This window comes from Salmo salar, chromosome 07 (genome assembly GCF_965601325.2).
Source record: "Salmo salar chromosome 07, fSalSal1, whole genome shotgun sequence".
In the NCBI taxonomy this organism is placed as follows: domain Eukaryota; kingdom Metazoa; phylum Chordata; class Actinopteri; order Salmoniformes; family Salmonidae; genus Salmo; species Salmo salar.
The window spans coordinates 64,370,057-64,395,609 of record NC_138297.1 but is presented as its reverse complement, the minus strand read 5'-3'; the positions used below and the strand labels follow the sequence as shown (position 1 = coordinate 64,395,609).

At 45.7% G+C, this 25,553-nt stretch overlaps 2 protein-coding genes across 19 annotated transcripts in view; one reads left to right on the top strand and one right to left on the bottom strand.

The window, feature by feature from the left end:
* Nucleotides 1-11,177, top strand: part of LOC106576365 (proline-rich protein 5) — a 78,366-nt gene extending 67,189 nt beyond the window's left edge. For all 6 annotated transcript variants that reach the window (XM_082977922.1, XM_082977924.1, XM_082977921.1 and 3 more), the window contains 3 exons: nt 2,958-3,099; nt 3,556-4,668; nt 4,719-11,177. In XM_082977922.1, the coding sequence (XP_082834048.1) occupies nt 2,958-3,099; nt 3,556-4,184 (771 nt within the window). In that variant the 3' untranslated portion in view covers nt 4,185-4,668; nt 4,719-11,177. The remainder of the gene's footprint in view (nt 1-2,957; nt 3,100-3,555; nt 4,669-4,718) is intronic.
* Nucleotides 11,178-14,511: 3,334 nt separating this feature from the next.
* Nucleotides 14,512-25,553, bottom strand: part of LOC106596503 (protein PHTF2) — a 127,968-nt gene continuing 116,926 nt past the window's right edge. For 5 of the 13 annotated variants that reach the window (XM_082977917.1, XM_082977916.1, XM_082977907.1 and 2 more), the window contains 10 exons: nt 25,185-25,385; nt 22,936-23,157; nt 22,439-22,579; nt 21,652-21,924; nt 21,367-21,498; nt 17,214-17,306; nt 16,905-17,060; nt 15,119-15,214; nt 14,911-15,036; nt 14,512-14,766 (listed from right to left, as the gene is read on the bottom strand). In XM_082977917.1, the coding sequence (XP_082834043.1) occupies nt 14,746-14,766; nt 14,911-15,036; nt 15,119-15,214; nt 16,905-17,060; nt 17,214-17,306; nt 21,367-21,498; nt 21,652-21,924; nt 22,439-22,579; nt 22,936-23,157; nt 25,185-25,385 (1,461 nt within the window). In that variant the 3' untranslated portion in view covers nt 14,512-14,745. The remainder of the gene's footprint in view (nt 14,767-14,910; nt 15,037-15,118; nt 15,215-16,904; nt 17,061-17,213; nt 17,307-21,366; nt 21,499-21,651; nt 21,925-22,438; nt 22,580-22,935; nt 23,158-25,184; nt 25,386-25,553) is intronic. The other 8 variants (XM_082977919.1, XM_082977914.1, XM_082977915.1 and 5 more) reach the window with 5 other exon arrangements.

Genomic DNA, 25,553 nt, shown 5'->3' with positions numbered 1-25,553 from the left:
GATATACAGTTAGTTACTGTCTCTCCTCTGATATACAGTTAGTTACTGTCTCTCCTCTGATATACAGTTAGTTACTGTCTCTCCTCTGATATACAGTTACTGTCTCTCCTCTGATATACAGTTAGTTACTGTCTCTCCTCTGATATACAGTTACTGTCTCTCCTCTGATATACAGTTAGTTACTGTCTCTCCTCTGATATACAGTTACTGTCTCTCCTCTGATATACAGTTAGTTACTGTCTCTCCTCTGATATACAGTTACTGTCTCTCCTCTGATATACAGTTAGTTACTGTCTCTCCTCTGATATACAGTTACTGTCTCTCCTCTGATATACAGTTAGTTACTGTCTCTCCTCTGATATACAGTTACTGTCTCTCCTCTGATATACAGTTAGTTACTGTCTCTCCTCTGATATACAGTTAGTTACTGTCTCTCCTCTGATATACAGTTAGTTACTGTCTCTCCTCTGATATGCAGTTAGTTACTGTCTCTCCTCTGATATACAGTTAGTTACTGTCTCTCCTCTGATATACAGTTAGTTACTGTCTCTCCTCTGATATACAGTTACTGTCTCTCCTCTGATATACAGTTAGTTACTGTCTCTCCTCTGATATACAGTTACTGTCTCTCCTCTGATATACAGTTAGTTACTGTCTCTCCTCTGATATACAGTTACTGTCTCTCCTCTGATATACAGTTAGTTACTGTCTCTCCTCTGATATACAGTTAGTTACTGTCTCTCCTCTGATATACAGTTAGTTACTGTCTCTCCTCTGATATACAGTTAGTTACTGTCTCTCCTCTGATATATAGTTAGTTACTGTCTCTCCTCTGATATACAGTTAGTTACTGTCTCTCCTCTGATATACAGTTAGTTACTGTCTCTCCTCTGATATACAGTTAGTTACTGTCTCTCCTCTGATATACAGTTAGTTACTGTCTCTCCTCTGATATACAGTTAGTGACTGTCTCTCCTCTGATATACAGTTAGTGACTGTCTCTCCTCTGATATACAGTTAGTGACTGTCTCTCCTCTGATATACAGTTAGTGACTGTCTCTCCTCTGATATACAGTTAGTGACTGTCTCTCCTCTGATATACAGTTAGTTACTGTCTCTCCTCTGATATACAGTTAGTTACTGTCTCTCCTCTGATATACAGTTAGTTACTGTCTCTCCTCTGATATACAGTTAGTTACTGTCTCTCCTCTGATATACAGTTAGTTACTGTCTCTCCTCTGATATACAGTTAGTTACTCTCTCCTCTGATATACAGTTAGTTACTGTCTCTCCTCTGACATACAGTTAGTTACTGTCTCTCCTCTGATATACAGTTAGTTACTCTCTCCTCTGATATACAGTTAGTTACTGTCTCTCCTCTGACATACAGTTAGTTACTGTCTCCTCTGATATACAGTTAGTTACTGTCTCTCCTCTGATATACAGTTAGTTACTGTCTCTCCTCTGATATACAGTTAGTTACTCTCTCCTCTGATATATAGTTAGTTACTGTCTCTCCTCTGACATACAGTTAGTGACTGTCTCTCCTCTGACATAGTTACTCAGTTACTTTCCTCCAGCTCAGTATTTACTCCGTGTTTTCCGCATACTCTTACCCTGCCCCCTTTCTCTCTGTTCTATTCTACACAACAAACACAGAGCCCTCTAATGGACAATGTATTTCCTCTGAAACTGACATTTCAATAGACTCAAATATGGTTATGGTTTGAGGACAGATTTATTTTAAGTGGTTGACAAATGGTAAGCACTGATTTTTGAGTGTACAGCAGGTGTGGTTTCCTGTGGGAGTCTCATTGTGTGTGTCTGTGTGTTCCAGGGTGTCCATGAGTCTAAAGGAGTGACTGAGGACTAACTGTGATGTGTGTGTTCCAGGGTGTCCATGAGTCTAAAGGAGTGACTGAGGACTAACTGTGATGTGTGTGTTCCAGGGTGTCCATGAGTCTAAAGGAGTGACTGAGGACTAACTGTGATGTGTGTGTTCCAGGGTGTCCATGAGTCTAAAGGAGTGACTGAGGACTAACTGTGATGTGTGTGTTCCAGGGTGTCCATGAGTCTAAAGGAGTGACTGAGGACTAACTGTGATGTGTGTGTTCCAGGGTGTCCATGAGTCTAAAGGAGTGACTGAGGACTAACTGTGATGTGTGTGTTCCAGGGTGTCCATGAGTCTAAAGGAGTGACTGAGGACTAACTGTGATGTGTGTGTTCCAGGGTGTCCATGAGTCTAAAGGAGTGACTGAGGACTAACTGTGATGTGTGTGTTCCAGGGTGTCCATGAGTCTAAAGGAGTGACTGAGGACTAACTGTGATGTGTGTGTTCCAGGGTGTCCATGAGTCTAAAGGAGTGACTGAGGACTAACTGTGATGTGTGTGTTCCAGGGTGTCCATGAGTCTAAAGGAGTGACTGAGGACTAACTGTGATGTGTGTGTTCCAGGCTGTCCATGAGTCTAAAGGAGTGACTGAGGACTAACTGTGATGTGTGTGTTCCAGGGTGTCCATGAGTCTAAAGGAGTGACTGAGGACTAACTGTGATGTGTGTGTTCCAGGGTGTCCATGAGTCTAAAGGAGTGACTGAGGACTAACTGTGATGTGTGTGTTCCAGGGTGTCCATGAGTCTAAAGGAGTGACTGAGGACTAACTGTGATGTGTGTGTTCCAGGGTGTCCATGAGTCTAAAGGAGTGACTGAGGACTAACTGTGATGTGTGTGTTCCAGGCTGTCCATGAGTCTAAAGGAGTGACTGAGGACTAACTGTGATGTGTGTGTTCCAGGGTGTCCATGAGTCTAAAGGAGTGACTGAGGACTAACTGTGATGTGTGTGTTCCAGGGTGTCCATGAGTCTAAAGGAGTGACTGAGGACTAACTGTGATGTGTGTGTTCCAGGGTGTCCATGAGTCTAAAGGAGTGACTGAGGACTAACTGTGATGTGTGTGTTCCAGGGTGTCCATGAGTCTAAAGGAGTGACTGAGGACTACCTGCGTCTGGAAGCTTTGGTTCAGAAGGTGGTGTCTCCCTACCTGGGAACCCACGGTCTCTACTCCAACGACGGATCCTCAATGCAATACTCCTCCTGCGTACTGGGTAGTTAGACTAATACTCATACAGCTAAATGATTTACATTTCATCAATACTCCTCCTGCGTACTGGGTAGTTAGACTAATACTCATACAGCTAAATGATTTACATTTCATCAATACTCCTCCTGCGTACTGGGTAGTTGGACTAATACTCATACAGCTAAATGATTTACATTTCATCAATACTCCTCCTGCGTACTGGGTAGTTAGACTAATACGCATACAGCTAAATGATTTACATTTCATCATGCATGATTTGTACTCTCCATTCACAGCTGTTCAGCTGATGTGCTGTTAGTTTCCTGTGTTATACTAGTCTAGATGGCCTCAACGTCTGTCTTGTTTTCACTTCTTCACATCCCATCTTTCTCCCTCCCTCTCTCCCTCCCTCCTTCCATCCCACCACTTCTTTCTCTCCTTCACTCATCCCTCTTCACCCCTCCTCCTATCCTCTCTCCAGAAAAGCGTCTGCAGCGGCGGTGGCCCAAGTCAGGCGACGCCCCCGCCAAGAACCTGGTGATGCGCTCCAAGTCCTACAACGTGCCCATGTTGACGCCTGTGGTGGAGTATGATACCGAGACAGGCTCCGTGAGCAGCATGGGCATCCGCCGCCATTCCGTCTGCGAGATGACTTCCTGTCTGGAAGAAGGCGCCATCAACGACATCAGCACCACTTCCTCCCTGGCCTCCGCGGCCCAGCCGGGCCTCTCCTCCCTGGAGCAGGAGCTCAGCCTGACAGGGGTTGTTGGTGGTGGAGGAAGTCTGGATCTCTGTGGGTCTGTGGGGTCTGAGTCTTTGGGGTCCCACCTCCAGCCCTCCATCTTTCAGGACTCCCACTCCCCAGGACCCTTCCTCCACGGCGGGGGGGAGTCGACAGTGTCCCCCTCTGTTCTGTGTCAGGCCCACTCTGGTTCGGAGACGGGGTCGATCCCCAGCTGTTCCTCCAGCCCGGAGACAGTGGTAGATCAGATACTGGACTCTATGGACTCTGACCCTGATGGCATCTTCATAGACTTCTCCCACCACAGCTGCTCAGACTCTTCATCCTCTGGTTACAGCAGGGAGAGTGGTAGACAGAGTGTGGTATAATTTGGGGTTTCTGGTAACTTTTCCCTAATCCCAGTTGGATGATCTTGGATTGCCTGCTTATTCACTACTGATTTCTGTAAAATCTGTGACTAGTGAGAAAGTGTCTGGAGATTTGCAGCCGTAGGTCTGATGGATCTCAAGGGAATATCACACATCCTGGCACCATCGGTACTCCACACACACTGTCGTCTCTAAACACACCGTTCCTTCTAGGGTCTATTTCTCATGGAATATTTCTACAGTAAACTCCCTTTTATTAAATACATTTTCTTTGCTTGATTTTCACTTCTAGTGCTTCATTTGGAGGATAAACTCTACGTATTTTGTATTTCTTTGTGTTTGTATTACTGACGCTCAGTTACTGACCACTTTAAATCAGTCTGAGGTGTCTCCTCAAGTCTTGTGAAAGTTCCAGTGGAAAGGAAACAGTCTGAGGTGTCTCTTCAGTCTTGTGAATGTTCCAGTGGAAAGGAAACAGTCTGAGGTGTCTCCTCAAGTCTTGTGAAAGTTCCAGTGGAAAGGAAACAGTCTGAGGTGTCTCTTCAGTCTTGTGAAAGTTCCAGTGGAAAGGAAACAGTCTGAGGTGTCTCTTCAGTCTTGTGAAAGGCTCAGTGGAAAGGAAACAGTCTGAGGTGTCTCTTCAGTCTTGTGAATGTTCCAGTGGAAAGGAAACAGTCTGAGGTGTCTCTTCAGTCTTGTGAATGTTCCAGTGGAAAGGAAACAGTCTGAGGTGTCTCTTCAGTCTTGTGAATGTTCCAGTGGAAAGGAAACAGTCTGAGGTGTCTCTTCAGTCTTGTGAAAGGCTCAGTGGAAAGGAAACAGTCTGAGGTGTCTCTTCAGTCTTGTGAATGTTCCAGTGGAAAGGAAACAGTCTGAGGTGTCTCTTCAGTCTTGTGAAAGTTCCAGTGGAAAGGAAACAGTCTGAGGTGTCTCTTCAGTCTTGTGAAAGTTCCAGTGGAAAGGAAACAGTCTGAGGTGTCTCTTCAGTCTTGTGAAAGTTCCAGTGGAAAGGAAACAGTCTGAGGTGTCTCTTCAGTCTTGTGAAAGTTCCAGTGGAAAGGAAACAGTCTGAGGTGTCTCTTCAGTCTTGTGAATGTTCCAGTGGAAAGGAAACAGTCTGAGGTGTCTCTTCAGTCTTGTGAATGTTCCAGTGGAAAGGAAACAGTCTGAGGTGTCTCTTCAGTCTTGTGAAAGTTCCAGTGGAAAGGAAACAGTCTGAGGTGTCTCTTCAGTCTTGTGAAAGTTCCAGTGGAAAGGAAACAGTCTGAGGTGTCTCTTCAGTCTTGTGAAAGTTCCAGTGGAAAGGAAACAGTCTGAGGTGTCTCTTCAGTCTTGTGAAAGGCTCAGTGGAAAGGAAACAGTCTGAGGTGTCTCTTCAGTCTTGTGAAAGTTCCAGTGGAAAGGAAACAGTCTGAGGTGTCTCTTCAGTCTTGTGAAAGTTCCAGTGGAAAGGAAACAGTCTGAGGTGTCTCTTCAGTCTTGTGAAAGTTCCAGTGGAAAGGAAACAGTCTGAGGTGTCTCTTCAGTCTTGTGAATGTTCCAGTGGAAAGGAAACAGTCTGAGGTGTCTCTTCAGTCTTGTGAATGTTCCAGTGGAAAGGAAACAGTCTGAGGTGTCTCTTCAGTCTTGTGAAAGTTCCAGTGGAAAGGAAACAGTCTGAGGTGTCTCTTCAGTCTTGTGAAAGTTCCAGTGGAAAGGAAACAGTCTGAGGTGTCTCTTCAGTCTTGTGAAAGTTCCAGTGGAAAGGAAACAGTCTGAGGTGTCTCTTCAGTCTTGTGAAAGTTCCAGTGGAAAGGAAACAGTCTGAGGTGTCTCTTCAGTCTTGTGAAAGTTCCAGTGGAAAGGAAACAGTCTGAGGTGTCTCTTCAGTCTTGTGAAAGTTCCAGTGGAAAGGAAACAGTCTGAGGTGTCTCTTCAGTCTTGTGAAAGTTCCAGTGGAAAGGAAACAGTCTGAGGTGTCTCTTCAGTCTTGTGAAAGGCTCAGTGGAAAGGAAACAGTCTGAGGTGTCTCTTCAGTCTTGTGAAAGTTCCAGTGGAAAGGAAACAGTCTGAGGTGTCTCTTCAGTCTTGTGAATGTTCCAGTGGAAAGGAAACAGTCTGAGGTGTCTCTTCAGTCTTGTGAAAGTTCCAGTGGAAAGGAGCAGAGATGAATCAGACCTAGCTGAGCTCTCTGGGATGACCCACACCTGGTTCACCAGAGGTCATGAGTTCATTGCTTTCTGTCTCTTGTTCAAGAGGCAGTGCTGGGGTGAGGAGATAAGATTCCAGTGTTCACATGTCTTCATTTTAAGCAGTAGGTATCATGTAGGCCTGGGTGATATTTCTGACACAGTGATCTGTGGCAGGGCCTTTGTTTCTGCTTCAACATTGCCCCCATGTGGACGGGATGTGCAAGTGTCTGCTGCGCCAGAGTCAAATCTTAATGTCAAATACACAAAGAGATGTGTTTTGCAACGTGAAGGAGCTGGTGGCTCAGTGGTAAGGATCTCACCCCATAAGCATGGGGTTGTAGGTATGATTCCTAACAAAGCTTGGAGGACTGTGACAACTGCTGGGGGTTTCCCTCCTGTGAACAGCATCAGTTATGGAGGAAAACCTCTGGAAAAAGTAGACCCATAGGTTTTTAAAAAGGTCCATTTGAAAATGAAGGGTCTACTTTTTCAGAGGTTTATGACCACAACACATCCTGATCCAGAGCTGTGACTGGGGTTTAAACCTACAACCCTGAACATACAGGGTGAGATCTTTACACCAGAGCCACAGACCCCTTCACACTCAGACTGGGGTTTGAACCTACAACCCTGAACATACAGGGTGAGATCTTTACACCGGAGCCACAGACTCCTTCTCACTCTGCCCTCTTCAAACTCAGAAGCCTTCTCACTCTGCCCTCTTCACACCTCTACTTTTCTTTGTCATTTTCACATTGAGAATTGCTTAAATTACCACTAACTCAAACCCAAGCTCAGAACCCATAACCTCTGTGTTTGAAGGCAGGAATTGAACCTCAAAGCCACAGACTCTCACACTTCTAGCTCTTCTTACTAGGAACCAAATAGTTAAACACATGCCTTCTCTCAACTAATGATTTAGTATGATCGTTTGTATTCTAAATGAATTTGTGACACAGCCATGACCAACTTATGGAGTTGGTTTTATGATTTTCTAAACAATGACACGTTCAAATGTATTGCCATTAATTATTGTAGCACTTGATGGACAAGTCATTCTGATTTGATCTCATGATTATGTTAAACTGAACCTCAACTCAAACTTGACATTTAATGCAGAATTTTTGTTGGTCTGTTTAAGATTATGGGCTTGATTCAATCCGTAGCGCTGAAGATCTGCTGTATAGCGTGATTTAAATTGTCACCTGACCCTTCGGAAAGTATTCAGACCCCTTGACTTTTTCCAAATGTTCTTACGTTACAACTTTATTCTAAAAATGTATTTCAAAAAAAATAAGCCCTCATCAATTTACACACAATGCCCCATAATGACAAAGCAAAAACCGTTAAAAGTTTTGCAAGTTAATTACAAATAAAAAATGTAATATTACATTTACATAAGTATTCAGACCCTTTACTCAGTACTTTGTTGAAGCACCTTTGGCAGCGATTACAGCATCGAGTCTTCTTGGGTATGACGATACAAGCTTGGTACCCCTGTATTTGGGGAGTTTCTCCCATTCTTCTCTGCTTGAGAGGACCTGCAATGCCAGGTTGGGGAGCGTTGCTGCAAAACTATTTTCAGGTCTCTCCTGAGATTTTTTATTTTATTTAACCTTTATTTAACCAGGAAAAGCCCATTGAGACCCAGAGTCTCTCTTTCAAGGGAAAGCTGGCCCAGTCTGAGGTCCTGAGCTCTCTGAAGCAGGTTTTCATCAAGGAACTCTCTGTACTTTGCTCCGTTCATCTTTCCCTCAATCCTGACTAGTCTCCCAGTCCCTGCCGCTGAAAGATATCCCCACAGCATGATGCTGCCACCACCATGCTTCACCGTAGGGATGGTGCCAGGTTTCCTCCAGACGTGATGCTTGGCATTCAGGCCAAAGAGTTCAATCTTGGTTTCATCAGACCAGATAATCTTGTTTCTCATGGTTTTTAGGTGCCTTTTTGAAATATTTAGGACTAACTTCTTGTTTCTCATGGTCTGAGTCCTTTTGGCAAACTCCAAGCGGGCTATCATGTGTCTTTATAGTGAGGAGTGGCTTCCATCTGGCCACTCTACCATAAAGGCCTGATTGGTGGAGTGCTGCAGAGATGGTTGTCCTTCTGGAAAGTTCTCCCATCTCCACAGAGGAACTCTAGAGCTCTGTCGGGTTCTTGGTCACCTCCCTGACCAAGGTCCTTCTCCCTGATTGGTCAGTTTGGCCTGGCGACCAGCTCTAGGAATTCTTGGTGGTTCCATACTTCTTCAGTTTAAGAATGATGGAGGCCTCTGTGTTCTTGGGACCTTCAATGCTGCATACATTTTTTGGTACTGTTCCCCAGATCTCCCTTCCCCAGATTTAGACACAATCCTATCTCTGAGCTCTATGGACAATTCCTTCAACCTCATGGCTTGGTTTTTGCTCTGACATACACTGTCAACTGTGGGACCTTATATAGACAGGTGTGTGCCTTTCCAAATCATGTCCAATAAATCAAATTTACCGCAGGTGGACTCCAATCAAGTTGTAGAAACATCTCAAGGATGATCAATGGAACAGGATGCACCTGAGCTCAATTTTGAGTCTCATAGCAAAGGGTCTGAATACTTTATGTAAATAATTTGGATTTGACTTTTATAAATTATCAACAAAAAATAAATGTTTTGCTTTGTCGTTATGGGGTATTGTGATGTCATTATGGGGTATTGTGATGTCATTATGGGGTATTGTGATGTCGTTATGGGTATTGTGATGTCATTATGGGGTATTGTGATGTCACCATGGGGTATTGTGATGTCATTATGGGGTATTGTGATGTCGTTATGGGGTATTGTGTGTAGATTGCTGAGGAATTGTTTTTATTTAATCCATTTTAGAATAAGGCTGTAACGTAACAAAATGTGGAAAAAGTCAAGGGGTCTGAAAACTTTCCGAAGGCACTGTATGCAGACTGCAAACATTCTTTAAATTTCAATCGAGCTATACAGGGGATCTTCAGTACTATGAACAGAACATAGCCCTAACATTGCCTAAATAGCAAGTATCACACTTGATTTTTCTGAAGATAAAATTTGTATACAGATTTTTATTAAGATGAATAACTTTCTACAGCTCTTTTCTTTTTGTTCCCATTGGTTCTGTTCAGGCTGATGTGTATGCAGATAGACATTGGTTCTGTTCAGGCTGATGTGTATCCAGATAGACATTGGTTCTGCTCAGGCTGATGTGTATCCAGATAGACATTGGTTCTGTTCAGGCTGATGTGTATGCAGATAGACATTGGTTCTGTTCAGGCTGATGTGTATCCAGATAGACATTGGTTCTGTTCAGGCTGATGTGTATCCAGATAGACATTGGTTCTGTTCAGGCTGATGTGTATGCAGATAGACATTGGTTCTGTTCAGGCTGATGTGTATCCAGATAGACATTGGTTCTGTTCAGGCTGATGTGTATGCAGATAGACATTGGTTCTGCTCAGGCTGATGTGTATGCAGATAGACATTGGTTCTGCTCAGGCTGATGTGTATGCAGATAGACATTGGTTCTGCTCAGGCTGATGTGTATCCAGATAGACATTGGTTCTGCTCAGGCTGATGTGTATCCAGATAGACATTGGTTCTGCTCAGGCTGATGTGTATCCAGATAGACATTGGTTCTGCTCAGGCTGATGTGTATGCAGATAGACATTGGTTCTGTTCAGGCTGATGTGTATGCAGATAGACATTGGTTCTGCTCAGGCTGATGTGTATCCAGATAGACATTGGTTCTGCTCAGGCTGATGTGTATGCAGATAGACATTGGTTCTGTTCAGGCTGATGTGTATCCAGATAGACATTGGTTCTGTTCAGGCTGATGTGTATGCAGATAGACATTGGTTCTGTTCAGGCTGATGTGTATCCAGATAGACATTGGTTCTGTTCAGGCTGATGTGTATCCAGATAGACATTGGTTCTGCTCAGGCTGATGTGTATCCAGATAGACATTGGTTCTGTTCAGGCTGATGTGTATGCAGATAGACATTGGTTCTGTTCAGGCTGATGTGTATGCAGATAGACATTGGTTCTGCTCAGGCTGATGTGTATGCAGATAGACATTGGTTCTGCTCAGGCTGATGTGTATCCAGATAGACATTGGTTCTGCTCAGGCTGATGTGTATCCAGATAGACATTGGTTCTGCTCAGGCTGATGTGTATCCAGATAGACATTGGTCCTGTTCAGGCTGATTGCTGATGTGTATCCAGATAGACATTGGTCCTGTTCAGGCTGATTGTTGATGTGTATCCAGATAGACATTGGTCCTGTTCAGGCTGATTGCTGATGTGTATCCAGATAGACATTGGTCCTGTTCAGGCTGATTGCTGATGTGTGTCCAGATAGACATTGGTCCTGTTCAGGCTGATTGCTGATGTGTATCCAGACAGATATTATGGTTGACATTATTTACATGTCAGTTTATATCAATGATGATTCCCATCAAGAGGTACGATCACTTGATTTGATCAAGTGTCTCTACAAGGGCTGGTTTGTATGAAGAAATGTAATGTATATGAAATATGTTTTAAGTGAAGAAAGTGATTTGCAAGGAATGAATTATGATCTACATCCTAAATGGCACCATATTCCCTACGTAGTGCACTACTTTTGAAGAGGACCCATAGGGGTCTGGTCAAAAGTAGTGCACTATATAGGGAATAGGTATTAGTACACAGCCATGATGAAATCTAAACTGTTGTTTAACTCATATGATGTACGGAGGAAGAAACTGAAAGTTGAGTCTGAGTGACACAACAATGTCCATTTTTATTTTTCTTATAAACACCTAGAACTGATGAAACAGACCAGCTCACAAGACGTTGTGTTTTTTCTTCAACATAAATATGCAGACTTCCTTTGAAAATGGAATCACAACGCAAACAAATGTGCGTGTGAAATGTCACCCTATTCCCTACATAGTGCACTACTTTTGACCAGGGCTCTGGTGCACTAGGGATCAGGATGGCATTTCAGACGGGTTCAGAGTCATTTTCTAAATCCATTTTTCAGACTCTAGTGACTTGACTGCAAACTGTCTTTTCTCTCGCAACTACAAAACATGAGTGACCATCTTCACAACAACGATAAAGAAAACGACGAGGCAACACCATGTTTCTTAAAGCATTTCCAATAATGGGAGACCGAAACAGTTATTATGGGTTTTTAAAGAGTTAATAATAATAATACCGTTTTTTTCCAGCAAATAAAAAGCACTTTGGTCATCTTCACACAGACTGTGCCACGCCAAAAAGTACCAAAAAAAAAAGAACTACAATAGTTTGTGTGACATTGAAACATGTAACATTGTTTCTATACACGACTTTAAAGTGCACATTTTCAGGCATTCCAACTGTAGCGGATAACATCGACTGTGTGTACAGCAACTAAGACCCGGGACCTCTTTGTTCTAAATATAATACAAACACTTTCAGTCTATCTGTATTGAGCTACGAGTTATTGCTTGAAATACAGTCTAACCATTGAAATAACTCAAATGTGCTGTGAAAAAAACATGCAACGCAAAATATTAAAAAGGGAAGGAGGGTGAGAAAAAGCAACATTTTGACTGGGTTGTGACGATGGCTCACATGCCTGAATAGCAATATTCAACCAGACTGCACACATCACTGTGTCTGGTTTAGAAAATAGGGTTGTGAGTACAGAAGCCAATACTGAATGGTATCACCATAAAAGGTCGCGACCCCACTCCCTCAGGGTCTCAGTATGTAAGAAACACATTTCCATTACAGACTTGTACAGGTGTGTACCAGGACCAACATAAGCCCCCCCCTCCCCCCAAATGGTCATTATAAGAGTAACATAGTTAATGTTCATGTAGCTGTCAGTCACACACCGTTGAGTTTTGGCTAGCGGGCCTGGATGTCTCAATTTCACATACAGAATACTAACCCAGATATGTTGGCTGGGTTTACATATTCCCATCCACCCAGTACAATACTGTACCTCCCACCAAGCCAGTACTGTACCTCCATTCTAGCCAGTACTGTACCTCCCTTCTAACCAGTACTGTACCTCCCACCAATACAGTACCTCCCTTCTAACCAGTACTGAACTGTACCTCATCTAGCCAGTACTGTACCTCCCATCCAGCCAGTACTGTACCTCCCACCAAGCCAGTACTGTACCTCCCATCTAGCCAGTACTGTACCTCATCTAGCCAGTACTGTACCTCCCATCCAGCCAGTACAGTACCTCCCATCTAGCCAATACAGTACAGTACCTCCCATCTAGCCAATACAGTACAGTACCTCCCATCTAGCCAGTACAGTACCTCTTCTAGCCAATACAGTACAGTACCTCCCATCCAGCCAGTACTGTACCTCCCACCAAGCCAGTACTGGACCTCCCTTCTAACCAGTACAGTACCTCATCTAGCCAATACAGTACCTCATCTAGCCAATACAGTACCTCCCATCCAACCAGTACTGTACCTCCCATCCAGCCAGTACTGTACCTCCCATCTAGCCAGTACTGTACCTCCCATCCAGCCAGTACTGTACCTCCCATCTAGCCAGTACTGTACCTCCCATCTAGCCAGTACTGTACCTCCCATCCAGCCAGTACAGTACCTCCCATCCAGCCAGTACAGTACAGTACTTCCCATCTAGCCAGTATAGTACCTCCCATCTAGCCAATACAGTACAGTACCTATCATCTAGCCAGTACAGTACAGTACCTCTCCTCTAGCCAATACAGTACAGTACCTCCCATCTAGCCAGTACAGTAGCTCCCATCTAGCCAATACAGTACAGTACCTCCCATCCAGCCAGTACAGTACATCCCATCTAGCCAATACAGTACATCCCATCTAGCCAGTACAGTACAGTATCTCCCATCTAGCCAATACAGTACAGTACCTCCCATCTAGCCAATACAGTACAGTACCTCCCATCTAGCCAATACAGTACAGTACCTCCCATCTAGCCAGTACAGTACAGTACCTCCCATCTAGCCAATACAGTACAGTACCTCCCATCTAGCCAGTACAGTACAGTACCTCCCATCCAGCCAGTACAGTACCTCCCATCTAGCCAATACAGTACAGTACATCCCATCTAGACAATACAGTACAGTACCTCCCATCTAGCCAATACAGTACCTCCCATCTAGCCAATACAGTACAGTACATCCCATCTAGACAATACAGTACAGTACCTCCCATCCAGCCAGTACAGTACCTCCCATCTAGCCAATACAGTACAGTACATCCCATCTAGCCAATACAGTACAGTACATCCCATCCAGCCAGTACAGTACAGTACCTGCCATCTAGCCAGTACAGTACAGTACCTCCCATCTAGCCAATACAGTACAGTACCTCCCATCTAGCCAGTACAGTACAGTACCTCCCATCTAGCCAGTACAGTACAGTACCTCCCATCTAGCCAATACAGTACAGTACCTCCCATCTAGCCAGTACACTACCTCCCATCTAGCCAGTACAGTACAGTACCTCCCATCTAGCCAGTACAGTACAGTACCTCCCATCTAGCCAGTACAGTACCTCCCATCTAGCCAATACAGTACAGTACCTCCCATCCAGCCAGTACAGTACAGTACCTCCCATCTAGCCAGTACAGTACAGTACCTCCCATCTAGCCAATACAGTACAGTACCTCCCATCTAGCCAGTACAGTATCTCACCTAGTTTCTCACCAAACATTTGAGTGATGTGTTGTGTTTTATCCCGCCTCTGTCTCTCCAATACAGCTGTCACTTAGCTTATCATTAGAAACGCCAAACACACAGAAACATTGTTCATCTATTCTGAACTTTGGTGTACTGTTGTTGTTGTCAAAAGCAACAAGAAAAAAGCCTACATTGAATTTAGCAGAAAGTACAACCTGTTTGTGTGTATGTAGGCTTTAAAACACATTATTATTATTACAGTCCGTCAGTTCTCACAGTGAAATGACTGCGTTTGTGTGTCACAGTCGTCAAACTAAACAGCTGCATTATAATGCACATTGTCCTCACTAGTCTGAAGTGCTGACTACTCTTATCTTTTCAACTGAATTGTCATCTTGCTGTGTTTTGATCCCATCCCTCTGAGAACACAAAACCTGTATAGCTTAAAATAACTTTTTAAACAATTCAAACATTTTGTACCTTTTTCAACAACAACAACAACAACAACAAATACTGAAAGGGTAAAATAAATATATCTTGAATTGCACAAGTGTAATAATGTAAGCACTCCGTTATGAACTCTGAGAATGGGGCTGTTTGTCCGTCAGACCATAGATACAGGGAAGCCCAGTCAGTCCGTGAGCGAAAGGACAACAGCGCCCTTGTGTGGTGAGAGAATGTATGACATCTTCCAGAGCCAGCTGTGACCTGATCAGCTTACTGTCATGATTTGATCTTCCAGAGCTGAGGACAGAAAGGTGTGGTAAGTTCTTCCTTCATACTGACATCTACACACTCAACAAATCAACTCCATTTCAAATAAACTGGTACATAAGTATAAGTACTAGTACTACACCCCCCCCCCCCCCCCCCCCCCCCGTGTGTTACCTTCAGGTTGAAGCCCAGCAGATCACTGATGACCCCGGACACAGCAGACAGGATGACCACCTGGGTGATGTTGTAGAGCAGAGGGTTCATGGTCAGACCATACAGCCTGAATGGAGCATCCAACTCCTGGGGAGTGAGAGGAGGTAGGAGGGGGGAGAGGTTAATGATGGAGATGAGAGAACAAATAGAGAGATGGAGCTAGCCGTACCTTCAATAGCTTGGTGGCCAGCTTCAGTACGTTGTTGACTAATGTCAGATCGTCCTTCTTGTTTGGTTTCTTCTCCATCTTCAGGTACAGATTAATCTGGTGAAAACAGCTGGTCAATACAAGCTGAGCCTTAGAGGAAATATCCATCCCAAACCACTCATTCCTTTCATTTACAGTGTTGAATAACACTCATATGTGAGAAGGGGGTACAAAATCACAGGGGCACTGGCCCCCCCTCAGAACCGCTAGTGTGGAGAATAGGTACGTTTCTCGACAAATACACAGACTTTGAGAAGGGATTGCGTGATTAGCTTAGCAACCGCGTTACGCAGCATGACAACGTGAACGCGATTGGTCGACAGTCTACTGGCTGGGGCCATGTTGCACCCTGGACTAAAGAGGCAGACAAATGGGCTAGACCCTCCATTAAATTACACATTTCTCAAGGTAGGAATATAGCAGAAATGTGATCAATGGCTCATTCCAGAGAAGACATCCTCCCAAGTTAAAACACAGGCCAGTATTGAAATCTGACATGTATGATAGATGTTTTCGCGATCTAAAAGTCCTATTCCTATTAACCTCCAGTGTAGTGAGAGCGACTTTATCATGACGCTACTTTTACCGGCCTGCTTGAACACCAATAACTCAGATACACATGAAAACATGAAATGACCCAGGGAGACGATGGAACATCACTCAGAGGTGCACAAAAACAATATAACATTCAACATGGATGAACCTTTTGTTTAACATGTTCTGTCACTTAAAATGTGTGTTCCTATGTAACTACAAGTCAGCAAGTGTGGTAGATCTGCTAGTTCTTCCTCAGTATTAACTGGTGAACTCAGTCAAATTCCAAAGTCTTGCTATAACTATACCAGTTGTGTGTGTGTGCCTCCCTCTGAGCCTGTCTACCTGTTCTATCAGTAAGATGGAGGTGTTGCTGGTCTCTGAGCCTGTCTACCTGTTCTGTCAGTAAGATGGAGGTGTTGCTGTACTTCTTGCTGGTCTCTGAGCCTGTCTACCTGTTCTGTCAGTAAGATGGAGGTGTTGCTGGTCTCTGAGCCTGTCTACCTGTTCTGTCAGTAGGAGGGAGGTGTTGCTGGTCTCTGAGCCTGTCTACCTGTTCTGTCAGTAAGATGGAGGTGTTGCTGGTCTCTGAGCCTGTCTACCTGTTCTGTCAGTAAGATGGAGGTGTTGCTGGTCTCTGAGCCTGTCTACCTGTTCTGTCAGTAAGATGGAGGTGTTGCTGTACTTCTTGCTGGTCTCTGAGCCTGTCTACCTGTTCTGTCAGTAAGATGGAGGTGTTGCTGTACTTCTTGCTGGTCTCTGAGCCTGTCTACCTGTTCTGTCAGTAAGATGGAGGTGTTGCTGGTCTCTGAGCCTGTCTACCTGTTCTGTCAGTAAGATGGAGGTGTTGCTGTACTTCTTGCTGGTCTCTGAGCCTGTCTACCTGTTCTGTCAGTAAGATGGAGGTGTTGCTGTACTTCTTGCTGGTCTCTGAGCCTGTCTACCTGTTCTGTCAGTAAGATGGAGGTGTTGCTGGTCTCTGAGCCTGTCTACCTGTTCTGTCAGTAAGATGGAGGTGTTGCTGTACTTCTTGCTGGTCTCTGAGCCTGTCTACCTGTTCTGTCAGTAAGATGGAGGTGTTGCTGGTCTCTGAGCCTGTCTACCTGTTCTGTCAGTAAGATGGAGGTGTTGCTGTACTTCTTGCTGGTCTCTGAGCCTGTCTACCTGTTCTGTCAGCAAGATGGAGGTGTTGCTGGTCTCTGAGCCTGTCTACCTGTTCTGTCAGTAAGATGGAGGTGTTGCTGTACTTCTTGCTGGTCTCTGAGCCCAGGGTAACAAAGCGCAGCAGGAAGAGAGACAGAGAAGAACACCAGATCACCAGCTCCCAGTTATAGTGACACTCCAGGAAGGTGTGGTGGATATGGAGCAACTACAGGGAGGAGGAGAGAAGAGTTTGTTTTAACGCTCATCCCACTCAAACACATCGATAGAATAACAGGTGAAAAAGCATTCCAACCGTTACTGACTGTATTAGAGCATAAAGACAAGGTAGGACTGTAGCAGGCTGATAATGGTGACTCACGCTGACCTGAGCACAGCAGATGAAGACTACAGAGAGGGTGAGGAGGAAGGCAGAGGACACGATCACATCCACCGACCGCTGAGGACCCCTTCTCTGTAACACACATTTCAAATACTTTAGTTGGACAAACACACTTATCCACTCACAACACACACGTCTATCGCACACAACACACCTCCTCATGGACACAGAGGGGAGGTTCAGGTAGACATGATGGAACAACACCTCCTCATGGACACAGAGGGGAGGTTCAGGTAGGCATGATGGAACAAAACCTCCTCATAGACACAGAGGGGAGGTTCAGGTAGGCATGATGGAACAACACCTCCTCATGAACACAGAGGGGAGGTTCAGGTAGGGATGATGGAACAACAACACACCTCCTCATGGACACAGAGGGGAGGTTCAGGTAGGCATGATGGAACAACATCTCCTCATAGACACAGAGGGGAGGTTCAGGTAGACATGATGGAACAACATCTCCTCATAGACACAGAGGGGAGGTTCAGGTAGACATGATGGAACAACACCTCCTCATAGACACAGAGGGGAGGTTCAGGTAGACATGATGGAACAACACCTCCTCATGGACACAGAGGGGAGGTTCAGGTAGACATGATGGAACAACACCTCCTCATAGACACAGAGGGGAGGTTCAGGTAGACATGATGGAACAACACCTCCTCATAGACACAGAGGGGAGGTTCAGGTAGACATGATGGAACAACACCTCCTCATAGACACAGAGGGGAGGTTCAGGTAGACATGATGGAACAACACCTCCTCATGGACACAGAGGGGAGGTTCAGGTAGACATGATGGAACAACACCTCCTCATAGACACAGAGGGGAGGTTCAGGTAGGGATGATGGAACAACAACACACCTCCTCATAGACACAGAGGGGAGGTTCAGGTAGACATGATGGAACAACATCTCCTCATAGACACAGAGGGGAGGTTCAGGTAGGGATGATGGAACAACACCTCCTCATAGACACAGAGGGGAGGTTCAGGTAGACATGATGGAACAACACCTCCTCATAGACACAGAGGGGAGGTTCAGGTAGACATGATGGAACAACACCTCCTCATAGACACAGAGGGGAGGTTCAGGTAGGGATGATGGAACAACACCTCCTCATGGACACAGAAGGGAGGTTCAGGTAGACATGATGGAACAACACCTCCTCATAGACACAGAGGGGAGGTTCAGGTAGGCATGATGGAACAACACACCTCCTCATGGACACAGAGGGGAGGTTCAGGTAGGCATGATGGAACAACATCTCCTCATAGACACAGATGGGAGGTTCAGGTAGACATGATGGAACAACACCTCCTCATAGACACAGAGGGGAGGTTCAGGTAGACATGATGGAACAACACCTCCTCATGGACACAGAGGGGAGGTTCAGGTAGACATGATGGAACAACAACACACCTCCTCATGGACACAGAGGGGAGGTTCAGGTAGACATGATGGAACAACACCTCCTCATAGACACAGAGGGGAGGTTCAGGTAGGCATGATGGAACAACACCTCCTCATAGACACAGAGGGGAGGTTCAGGTAGGCATGATGGAACAACAACACACCTCCTCATGGACACAGAGGGGAGGTTCAGGTAGACATGATGGAACAACACCTCCTCATAGACACAGAGGGGAGGTTCAGGTAGGGATGATGGAACAACAACACATCTCCTCATGGACACAGAGGGGAGGTTCAGGTAGACATGATGGAACAACACCTCCTCATGGACACAGAGGGGAGGTTCAGGTAGGGATGATGGAACAACACCTCCTCATGGACACAGAGGGGAGGTTCAGGTAGGCATGATGGAACAACATCTCCTCATAGACACAGAGGGGAGGTTCAGGTAGACATGATGGAACAACACCTCCTCATAGACACAGAGGGGAGGTTCAGGTAGACATGATGGAACAACACCTCCTCATAGACACAGAGGGGAGGTTCAGGTAGACATGATGGAACAACACCTCCTCATGGACACAGAGGGGAGGTTCAGGTAGACATGATGGAACAACACATCTCCTCATAGACACAGAGGGGAGGTTCAGGTAGACATGATGGAACAACACCTCCTCATAGACACAGAGGGGAGGTTCAGGTAGGGATGATGGAACAACACCTCCTCATAGACACAGAGGGGAGGTTCAGGTAGGCATGATGGAACAACAACACACCTCCTCATGGACACAGAGGGGAGGTTCAGGTAGACATGATGGAACAACACCTCCTCATAGACACAGAGGGGAGGTTCAGGTAGACATGATGGAACAACACCTCCTCATAGACACAGAGGGGAGGTTCAGGTAGACATGATGGAACAACACCTCCTCATGGACACAGAGGGGAGGTTCAGGTGACATGATGGAACAACACCTCCTCATAGACACAGAGGGGAGGTTCAGGTAGACATGATGGAACAACACACCTCCTCATGGACACAGAGGGGAGGTTCAGGTAGGCATGATGGAACAACAACACACCTCCTCATAGACACAGAGGGGAGGTTCAGGTAGACATGATGGAACAACACACCTCCTCATGGACACAGAGGGGAGGTTCAGGTAGACATGATGGAACAACACCTCCTCATAGACACAGAGGAGAGGTTCAGGTAGGCATGATGGAACAACAACACACCTCCTCATAGACACAGAGGGGAGGTTCAGGTAGGCATGATGGAACAACACCTCCTCATAGACACAGAGGGGAGGTTCAGGTAGGGATGATGGAACAACCCCTCCTCATAGACACAGAGGGGAGGTTCAGGTAGGGATGATGGAACAACACCTCCTCATAGACACAGAGGGGAGGTTCAGGTAGACATGATGGAACAACACCTCCTCATAGACACAGAGGGGAGGTTCAGGTAGACATGATGGAACAACACATCTCCTCATAGACACAGAGGGGAGGTTCAGGTAGACATGATGGAACAACAACACACCTCCTCATGAACACAGAGGGGAGGTTCAGGTAGGCATGATGGAACAACAACACACCTCCTCATGAACACAGAGGGGAGGTTCAGGTAGGCATGATGGAACAAAACCTCCTCATAGACACAGAGGGGAGGTTCAGGTAGGCATGATGGAACAACATCTCCTCATGAACACAGAGGGGAGGTTCAGGTAGGGATGATGGAACAACACCTCCTCATAGACACAGAGGGGAGGTTCAGGTAGGCATGATGGAACAACATCTCCTCATAGACACAGAGGGGAGGTTCAGGTAGGGATGATGGAACAACACCTCCTCATAGACACAGAGGGGAGGTTCAGGTAGACATGATGGAACAACACCTCCTCATAGACACAGAGGGGAGGTTCAGGTAGGGATGATGGAACAACAACACACCTCCTCATAGACACAGAGGGGAGGTTCAGGTAGGCATGATGGAACAACAACACACCTCCTCATGAACACAGAGGGGAGGTTCAGGTAGGCATGATGGAACAAAACCTCCTCATAGACACAGAGGGGAGGTTCAGGTAGGCATGATGGAACAACATCTCCTCATGAACACAGAGGGGAGGTTCAGGTAGGGATGATGGAACAACACCTCCTCATAGACACAGAGGGGAGGTTCAGGTAGGCATGATGGAACAACATCTCCTCATAGACACAGAGGGGAGGTTCAGGTAGGGATGATGGAACAACACCTCCTCATAGACACAGAGGGGAGGTTCAGGTAGACATGATGGAACAACACCTCCTCATAGACACAGAGGGGAGGTTCAGGTAGGCATGATGGAACAACACCTCCTCATGGACACAGAGGGGAGGTTCAGGTAGACATGATGGAACAACACCTCCTCATAGACACAGAGGGGAGGTTCAGGTAGACATGATGGAACAACACCTCCTCATGGACACAGAGGGGAGGTTCAGGTAGACATGATGGAACAACACCTCCTCATGAACACAGAGGGGAGGTTCAGGTAGACATGATGGAACAACACCTCCTCATAGACACAGAGGGGAGGTTCAGGTAGACATGATGGAACAACATCTCCTCATAGACACAGAGGGGAGGTTCAGGTAGGCATGATGGAACAACACCTCCTCATAGACACAGAGGGGAGGTTCAGGTAGGGATGATAGGAGAACATAGAACACACCTTGAGATATGAGCGCAGAGAGAGCCACATCTTAATGTTCTGGACTTTCTTCAGACGGAAGTGAGGCACCTCCGACTTCCTGGCTCGCCGTGCCGACGTCAGGTGACCAAACAGCTTGGCGAATAGCAGCCTCTGTCAGGTCCAACACACACACACACACACAGTATACACGTGTAAGTGATAAGACCTTTAGAAATAAAACGTCTTCAGAATGTCTTCATGTAACAATCAATGATCAATATTGCATCTGTAATTAGGATGAAAGAACCTGGAAAACACACACACCTGTTTGTATGTCCTCTCGGCCACGCTGAGCAGGAAGAAGAAGAGCCAGATGAGACAGACGCGCACCATGAAGCTGAGCGTTACCATGGTGATCACCATGACGTCGGAGGAGGAGCCGAACGCCACAGAGATGAGCTCATTGGCTGAGAGCTGTGTCAGCTGTTCCAGGTCCTTGTATTGAGACAGCCTATAGGCGAAGGGCGTCAGGCCCAGAGTCACTGACACCAGGTTACCAAAGACCTGGTAGCCAATACCTGGGGTGTACAGGTTGACCTGGAGGGAGGTAGAGATGGAGAGATAGATGGAGAGACGGGAGGGAGAGATAGAGACGGGAGAGATGGGGGGGGGGGGGGGGGGGGGGGGGGTGGAGGGAGGGAGGGAGGGGTTGGAGAGATAGTGGGAGGGAGAGACAGGAGAGGGAGGGAGGGAAAGAGAGATGGAGAGGCAGGAGAGATAGAGGGAGGGAGAGTGGGGGAGAGACAGGAGAGATAGATGGAGGGAAAGAGAAAGAGACAGGAGAGAGACAGCCATTATTTATATCTTTCATGTCATTGGTTTAAGTTAGTAGAGAATGTAAAGTGATCTGAGAGAAACGTGGTATATATAATATATATATATACATATATAAGTGCCTTCCAATATCATGAAGTCCAATCTGCATTCATTAACATTCTAGTTGAGTGCTGTAGGTGATGGAGGCGTGTTCCTGGTCTTACATTGTAAAGCGTTACAGTACACACCAGATGTAATCCCTGACAACAGTATCAGGGCCCTGGCTGTAACTCACCCTGTTCATGATCATACCGCTGATCTCCAGGACAGACATGTCAGCCTTCTTACAGTCGTTCCCCTCCCAGACGATGGCACTGACCCGCTCCAGACCGGGGTTGGTGCTGTGTAGCCATGTATGACCCTGTAGAGGACACAACTAGATCAACACAATAACTACAGTTACACGCTGAGGGTTCCAGGGTGATTCTCCTCATTGACAAGGTTAATATGACCATGGTTACCATGGTTACGGCAGAACACACACAGTAACAAAAACAGATAAATAGGAACATTCACGCTACCACCAAAACCTCTTCATTAATGTTGCTCAGTCCCACACTTACCCCCTCCTTCTCTAACCTTTGACCTTTGATCTCTAACCCCTGATAAACAGGGTGAAAGGGTCATCTCTATTCTCCTTGGTAGCAGGGCAGACTGCAGCTCCCTCTCCCTCTGTCAAACCCGAACACCAGACGTCTAACTCTAACTCCTAACCTTTGACCTCTAACCCACCTGGTGAAAGGGGTCATCTCTGTACTCCTTCTTGGTAGCAGGGCAGACTGCAGCTCCCTCTCCGTCTGTCTCGCTGGTGCAGGAGGAGCGACACTCAGCACAGTGCAGGAAGTCCTCCCACAGCAGGTCCTCTGTCTCTGACTCATGTCTGGTGCTCTCTGAGTCCTGGGTCCGCAGGCTGGAGCACCGAGAACTACAGCTGGTACCGGACTTAGGAGTCTCCTAGAGAGGGGGGGTGATGGTGAGAGTGTGTGTGTGTGTGTGTGTGTGTGTGTGTGTGTGTGTGTGTGTGTGTGTGTGTGTGTGTGTGTGTGTGTGTGTGTGTGTGTGTGTGTGATGTAGCTAAGTGTACCCATACGTTGAGAGCGTTTCTATGAACTGTCTATGTGTGCGTGCGTGTATGTATGTACGTGTGTGTATGTACTGTATGTACCGTTACAGTGTGTGTGTGTGTGTATGTACAGTTGAAGTCGGAAGTTTTCATACACCTTAGCCAAATACATTTAAACTCAGTTTTTCACAATTCCTGACATTTAATCCTAGTAAAAAGTCCCTGTGTTAGGTCATTTAGGATCACCACTTTATTTTATGTGAAATGTCAGAATAATAGTAGAGAGAATGATTTATTTCAGCTTTTATTTCTTTCAACACATTCCCAGTGGGTCAGACGTTTACATACACTCAATTAGTATTTGGTAGCATTGCCTTTAAATTGTTTAACTTGGGTCAAACGTTTCGGGTAGCCTTCCATAAGCTTCCCACAATAAGTTGGGTGAATTTTGGCCCATTCTTCCTGACAGAGCTGGTGTAACTGAGTCAGGTTTGTAGGCCTCCTTGCTCGCACACGCTTTTTCAGTTCTGCCCACAAATTTTCTATAGGATTGAGGTCCTATTGAGGTCAGGGCTTTGTGATGGCCACTCCAATACCTTAACTTTGTTGTCCTTAAGCCATTTTGCCACAACTTTGGAAGTATGCTTGGGGTCATTGTCCATTTGGAAGACCCATTTGCGACCAAGCTTTAACTTCCACATAATTTTCCTCCCACATGATGCCATCTATTTTGTGAAGTGCACCAGTCCCTCCTGCAGCAAAGCACCCCCACACCATAATGCTGCCACCATAACGATGGTCATTATGGCCAAACAGTTCTATTGTTGTTTCATCAGACCTGAGGACATTTCTACAAAAAGTTCGATCTTTGTCCCCATGTGCAGTTGCAAACCGTAGTCTGGCTTTTTAATGGTGGTTTTGGAGCAGTGACTTCTTCCTTGCTGAGTGGCCTTTCAGGTTATGTCGATATAGGACTCGTTTTACTGTGGATATAGATACTTTTGTACCTGTTTCCTTCAGCATCTTCACAAGGTCCTTTGCTGTTGTTCTGGGATTGATTTGCACTTTTCGTACCAAAGTACGTTAATCTCTAGGAGACAGAACGCGTCTCCTTCCTGAGCGGTATGACGGCTACGTGGTCCCATTGTGTTTATACTTGTGTACTATTGTTTGTACAGATGAATGTGGTACCTTCAGGCGTTTGGAAAGGATGAACCAGACTTGTGGAGGTCTACAATTGTTTTCTGAGGTCTTGGATGATTTCCTTTGATTTTCCCATGATGTCTAGCAAAGAGGCAGTGAGTTTGAAGGTAGGCCTTGAAATACATCCACAGGTACACCTCCAATTGACTCAAATGATGTCAATTAGCCAATCAGAAGCTTCTAAAGCCATGACATCATTTTCTGGAATTTTCCAAGCTGTTTAAAGGCACAGTCAACTTAGTGTATGTAAACTTCTGACCCACTGGAATTGTGATACAGTGAATTATAAGTGAAATAATCTGTCTGTAAACAATAGTTGGAAAAATGACTTGTGTCATGCACAAAGTAGATGTCCTCACCGACTTGCCAAAAGAATAGTTTGTTAACAGGAAATTTGTGGAGTGGTTGAAAAACAAGTTTTAATGACTCCAACCTAAGTGTATGTAAACTTCCGACTTCAACTGTATGTAAGTGTATGTATGCATGTATGTATGTATGTATGTATGTATGTATGTATGTATGTATGTGTGTGTGTGTGTATGCAAGTGTGTGTGTGTCTATGCAAGTGTGTGTGTATGTATGTACTGTATATAAGTGTGTGTGTGTGATGTACAGTATGTACTGTATGTAAGTGTGTGTGTGTATATATGTATGTATGTACTGTATGTATGTGTGTGTGTGTCGCTGTGCGTGTCTCTGTGTGAGTGTGACCAACCTGGGTGGTGTGGAGGTCACCCACCTCAGTGTTGATGGTGTAGTGTTTCTTGTAGTGATGTGGCTTCCTGTTGCGCAGCGTGCAGTCGCTGCTGATGCGCTCTACGCCCCTACGGATGGCGGTGTAGGACGCTTCAGGATCCTCCTCACTAGATGCCTCATCAGACATGTTCTCCACACCCACACCACGGCTCTGGGTCTCCTGGGAGGAAGACAGATTGGACAGATTCCTACTTTGAGACTACAGACTAGAGAGTGTATAGTCTGTTTATACATGGTTAAACTCACCATGTTTCAGGACAGGTGTGTGTGTGTGCATTAGCTACCTTGTTTACCTGCTGATGGAGAGCAGTAGCAGTGTGGTGGTGGT